At 33.4% G+C, this 5,759-nt stretch overlaps 1 protein-coding gene across 3 annotated transcripts; it reads right to left on the bottom strand.

The window, feature by feature from the left end:
• Window positions 1-849: 849 nt before the first annotated feature.
• LOC116015839 (mediator of RNA polymerase II transcription subunit 19a-like) lies at window positions 850-5,006 on the bottom strand. Of its 3 annotated transcripts, none has more exons than XM_031256014.1 (4): window positions 4,922-5,006; window positions 3,302-3,357; window positions 1,484-1,773; window positions 850-1,376 (listed from the first exon to the last, which is right to left on the bottom strand). In XM_031256014.1, exons 2-4 carry the CDS (start codon window positions 3,330-3,332, stop codon window positions 1,101-1,103), a joined length of 597 nt encoding a protein of 198 aa, XP_031111874.1. In that variant the 5' UTR covers window positions 3,333-3,357; window positions 4,922-5,006; the 3' UTR covers window positions 850-1,100. The 3 variants fall into 3 exon arrangements, with proteins under 3 accessions (XP_031111874.1, XP_031111877.1, XP_031111869.1); XM_031256017.1 differs by lacking the exon at window positions 4,922-5,006 and adding an exon at window positions 4,896-4,914; XM_031256009.1 differs by lacking the exon at window positions 4,922-5,006 and adding an exon at window positions 3,924-3,958.
• Window positions 5,007-5,759: the final 753 nt, after the last annotated feature.

The raw sequence follows: 5,759 nt of genomic DNA, 5'->3' as shown, positions 1-5,759 counted from the left end.
AACATTGCACTAATAAATAAAAGTAATGCACCAAATCACTAATAAATATTAAATACGGAATAACAATTAAATCAAAGTTAGTTTAGAATAAAAACACAATGTCGAAAATCTAAAATTATTGCATCAAAAACATTGCACTAATAAATAAAAGTCATGGTGTGATAATCAAGCTGCTCTGCATATTACATCTAACCCAGTGTTTCATGAACGAAGGAAGCACATCTGGATTTGTAAAGACTGGGGAACAACTCGGGGATCTATTCACAAAGGCCTAACTGGGACACTGGAAGCTAGGGTTTTGAGGTAGTGGTATATGGAAACTTGCCATACCATATGTCCTTTAATTCTTTTTTTTTTTTTTTTGGATTAACGAGATAAACCCCACTCCTCACTGTGTGAGTATATGAGTAAAACCCTCGCCCTGTGACCCTAGCCGACAAAGGGCCACAAGGAGGTAAACCAGCCTAGGTTACCCATAGTTGACCGGCTCAAACTCAAGGGATTGAGGTTCGGACCCACGACCTCTCGGCTGCAGGTGTAACTCTCTTACCACTTGAGCTGCCCTTACGGGCATATGTCCTTTAATTCATAGATATAGGATAGTGTACTCTCCTCAAAAGGATGTGAGACATAGAGCTGCCAGTCAACGTATTCTCCTAAAACCTTTGAACAATAATATAATTAGATAGTTTTTTTCTTTTTATTTATTTTTTTTTGTGAAATCTTTAATACTATAAATTCGTATTTGTTTAATTGGATAGTTGTTTGTGTAACATACAGTGGGTCACTGGAAAAGAGAAGATGAAAACCAGTTGAAAAATGTAGAAAAGAGAAAAATAAAACATAAAATGAAAAATATTTTCCATCACTTAACACTTGCTCTAAAAAAGTAATTTATGAAACAGAGTTCACGTATGAGGTATACTATGGCCAAGGCTAGGAAAAATTCTTGGCAGTTTCTGATTTGAAGGACAGACTACATTAAATGTAACTATGAATAAGCTAATCACAGCAAGAAAAAGATTACTAGTATTTTGGTGGAAAAATAACATGTGAAGTAACAAGACCACAAGCTCAACATCGTTCTTCAAATGCAATTACTATAATGGCAAGAAAGTAGAAATTTTTGACACCCTTTGTTGTTTCAAGAAGTGGTCAGAACCAAAACTATGATCCCCTGTTCTCTTATACTCTTTATCTTTGTCCCTGCTAGCATCAAAGCGGGGATGAGACTGCATGTTAGAACCCATTTTTGTCTCTATATTCTTGTGTTTGTCCTTTTTTGACTCCCTATTTTTGTGTTTGTGTTTTTTATGTTTCTTCTCTTCCCTGCCTTCACCTTTCAAGTTTGACCCATCAGAAGCCCTTTTCTTTGTCTAGTGACACAAAGCCAGCAATTGTTAAAACTAATCAGATATCAACAGCAGAAGATCAAAGGATATTGTGCACACAATTATGAGGTCAGAGGTGGAATATTTCTTACATAAGGCAAATCGGTAGAAGTTGCTTCTCGCAGCTGAAAAGCATCCATGAGAACATCCAACTGAAAAGGATGCAGCGGTTTGTGTCTGCATCCCACACTAGTGGACTTTTGGAACAGCTGATCAAGTTCCATTCCTTCTCCTTTCCTAATTTCTGTCTCTCCTACAACATTCTGAAGGTACTGAGTCTTGGAAATTGACGATGGTAGTGACCTCTTGCAGAAAAATTCATGATGCCGCTCAAGTTTATAATAATTTAGAAGATCAATTGAACCTCCAAGCTCTCTCGGCCCTGAAAAAACTCGATTTATAGCTTTATGAGTCAACAAGGAGAAGTTTCTCCTATGAAAAACTATCTAATTCACTCAGTCTACAAAACTATAATAAATAAACCACTTTTAAAGTAATAAATCTTTCTGTAACGGACCCCTGAAGGAAATTTTCTTTCACAATTACGTAACATAGTATCAAGCTTTGTCAAAGCTCACATGCACATGTGGAATGCGGAATGTGTATCTTAGCACATCCAAATAGAAGTTAATTCCTTCTTCCATAACCATATATTTACATCCAAAAAAATCAATCTAATATTGAATATTTGAAATTATTAAAGAGGAATTAATGTATAATTAGATCTTTATGAGCAAGGTCATATAAATATATACTTATGCTGATACTGCTTCTAAGAAATGAGGCAAAATTGCAATTCACCAATAATCATTACAATTAGTCATTTAGTCTAATTCAAGGAATTGGTCCTTCAGCCAAGGAAATCTTCACACTTCTAATTAAACCCACTTATTTCATCTTTTCTACTGAAAGAGGATATTATCTGTTGATGTAAGAAGTGAAAAGATGTCATCCTACAACTTCAATAGTTACCAACTAAGTCTGACAGGAACTGGCTCAGATGAATGATGTTTTAGAATGTTCTTAGCTCTTTACATCAGAGGCTTTGAGCTTAGAGAGTGATATTAGTTGATGTGGGTATTTTTTGTGGGATCCCTTCAATATCTAGAATTCAAAATTGCATTTAATTTTTATATGATCAAATGACTGTATATAAATTCCTCACATTCTGGAGACCACTTTAATTGACTAATTCTGGAAACCACTTTTATTGACTAATATCACATGACAGCAAAAGATCACATTTCTATAAATAGTCAAAACTAATTAAAAAATAATAAAAAATTCCAAGGAAAAAAGAAAAATACAGAAGAAAGACAGGTAGCAGATGTTAGAGCATGTAGGATTAAAAATTTCATCAACTGATCAGCTTTAGATCAGAAGCAATACTGAAGCTCTAATGTCACTTTATCACTGGTTTAAACCTCACGAACCAATCTATCATCGTGAAGCTCTAATCAACAGTGACTAGAAAAGCACAGATTGGCCAAAAAATAAGTGTAATAGTACATAATAAGGGAATACTTTTTGGCTAGAAGTAATCTGCTGATAAATGTGCATAGTTTCATCAAGAGGAAACAGCAAAAGAACCGAGTGTTAAACAAAATGCATACTGTTCAAAAAATTAGGATTAAGCAGCATCTATAATAATGCAAACTGAAACAAAAATACGTGGGAAACAGTAGAATATAAGACACCCATTAAATAACAGTTACTGTAACAGCTACAGCAAATTTATTTAGAAAACAAATACAGTTGCATAAAATAAACTTCACAATGAAGATCTTACTACCAAGAAGTCAACAACTATCCAAGAAGCAAACAATAACATAACAGGTGTGATTAAATATTGAATACATAAATAATTACTTAATAGACATACATATTTGTATGTATGTGAACTGACTTACCTCTTCCAAATTTTCTACCTTCAGGATCCATTAGAACTATTGTATACTCACCAATCCTAACAAGTGGAGGAAAAAAAGAACATTGTAAAAACGATGGCATGTAAGCATTAGAAATTGTTTTACAGTGATCAACTAAAGCATTAGAAGAGGAACACAATCCAATTATCACAGATACAGAAGCCCACCCACTCAAGTCACCAATCGTTATATCGTGGACCCTTGGTCCACAGTGCACTATGGACCCTAGTCCAAAACGACGTCGTTTTGATGTTAGTGGACACGGACACGAATGACTCCAGGGAATTCATTATTTATAATACACATAATCATTATCTAGAATACACAGAACGTTTGCCTAGAATACACAGAATATTTGCCCGGAATACACAGAATATTGCCTCAAAATACACAGAACTCATCCTCCTAACATTTAAATGCACAAACACATCACAACCTGTGTTAATAACATGAATACACAGAATATTGACACAAAATACACAGAACTCATCCTCTTAAACATTCGAATGCACAAACACATCACAACATGTGTTAGTAACATGAATACACAAAACAGTTGCCTAGAATACACAGAATAATTGCCTGGAATACACAGAACAATTACCTAGAATACACATAACTCATTTTGGTACGGGGTGCACAATGCATTGTGCACCGTGGTCCACGATATAAATTGCCCTCAAGTCACTTTGTTATTTGAGATTGAGGAAAACTTGGCAATGTATGGAGTCAATAACAAAGATTAACATAGCAATCTAATATGTAACCAAAATCCCATGAAACTGAGAAAAGAACATCTAAGCTACCAAAAGACCAACTGCATATGCTATTTTTACTAATAATCATACACCAAGCTGCATTAGGCCCTGCTAGAGTAATCCCAAATTTGTGTGTCAAAAGATTCCTTGGTTATTTTTTTCAGTCTTAGAACCATCTCTCCTTCATTCAGAAAAGCTGAGATTCGTTGTTAAAAGGATTTGAGCAGAAAGGAAATGAAAGTATCAGCGTAGAACAACAAGCATACTATGAATGAACATATAAGAACACCAACTAAATCAATTTTACTCTGCCTGCTAGTGCAAATGCAGATAGAACGTTAATTCACACAGAAACAAGAATTGAATGCTGGACTTTATACTTCACAGCATCTTTTCCCATTTTCCAATTTCCATGCGACTCAATAAGAAAGCAGCATTTTTTTCCCAATATTATATTGCAGCCTACAATCCAACAAGGACATACAAATAAATAAACACTGAATTTCCTCCTTCCTCTTTTCTTTGATTCAACTTGACATCTACAAAGTTATAAAATGCTGCACTAGAGATACTCAAATACTCAATCCACAGATTGACATTAAGTATGACTTATAGAGTTTATCAAAACGTTAGATTTCGATTACTTGCTTATTTTACTTCGTTTTCTTTTTTAAATATGAATTCTACAATACCGAAAGAATTTCAATAAATTACACACAAGTGGTTAATAATGAAACGAGTTAGCATGTATTATCGCTAGGTATTAAATATTCAAAGGGTTAATTGAACTGTAATAGGATGCAGAGAGAAAAATATACAGTTCGGAGCTGGCACAGTCACCTACCGGAGGGAATCAAAGCGGCGAGGAGAACCCCGATTCGATGTCTGAAACCCTGACGACCAAAGCGAAGGGGGGAATTATATTACCTTAGCCCTTAGGTTATTGCCACTTTGACCACTTTATATGTTGAAAATAATGAAATTTTCTTATGAAAAATGTCAAATAGGTCCCTTAACTTTAGTCAAAAAGTTAATCAGACCCTTAAATTTTAAAAAATTACAATTAGACTTATAAACATGTTATTTGGAAGCATTGAAGCTCAAAAACGATTGTGAACCAGTAATTACAAGTTACCTAAGATACCGGTGACCCTTTCAACATTTTCCGGTCGTGTTAGTGAAGAAAAAGTCTAAAAAAAATACTATTCTTATAGAGTCTATAAAAGTTATTTCGTAATAAGTTTTTGAATACCAGTAGACTTTTAAAGACTCAAATACCAGTATGCTTTTAAAGAGTTTTTAAAAGTATGAATCGAAAATCAAAAGACTTTTAAACGATAAAATACCACCAAACGTTAAAAATTTCAAAAATTTATAAAATTCTTAATTGATTATATCATATCCTTAAGGGTGTATTCAATCATGACGTTTATAGACTTTTTAAAACTTTCAAAATGATAGATTTTAATAAACTTTTATGCACTTTCACAGAGTCGTTCAAAACTTTTTAAAACTTTGTAAGACTCTATAAAAATTTATATAAAAAACATCTACAAACTTTTATCAACGTTTTTATTTTAAAAAGTCTACAAAAGTTATTGAAATTCTAAATTGAATATATACATCTGATGGGGACTATATATATATATATATATATATATATATATATATATATATAGTCC

The sequence above is a fragment of the Ipomoea triloba genome, chromosome 1 (genome assembly GCF_003576645.1).
Source record: "Ipomoea triloba cultivar NCNSP0323 chromosome 1, ASM357664v1".
Taxonomy (NCBI): Eukaryota; Viridiplantae; Streptophyta; class Magnoliopsida; order Solanales; family Convolvulaceae; genus Ipomoea; species Ipomoea triloba.
The sequence above is the reverse complement of the archived record's forward strand: the minus strand, read 5'-3'. Positions and strand labels throughout refer to the sequence as shown.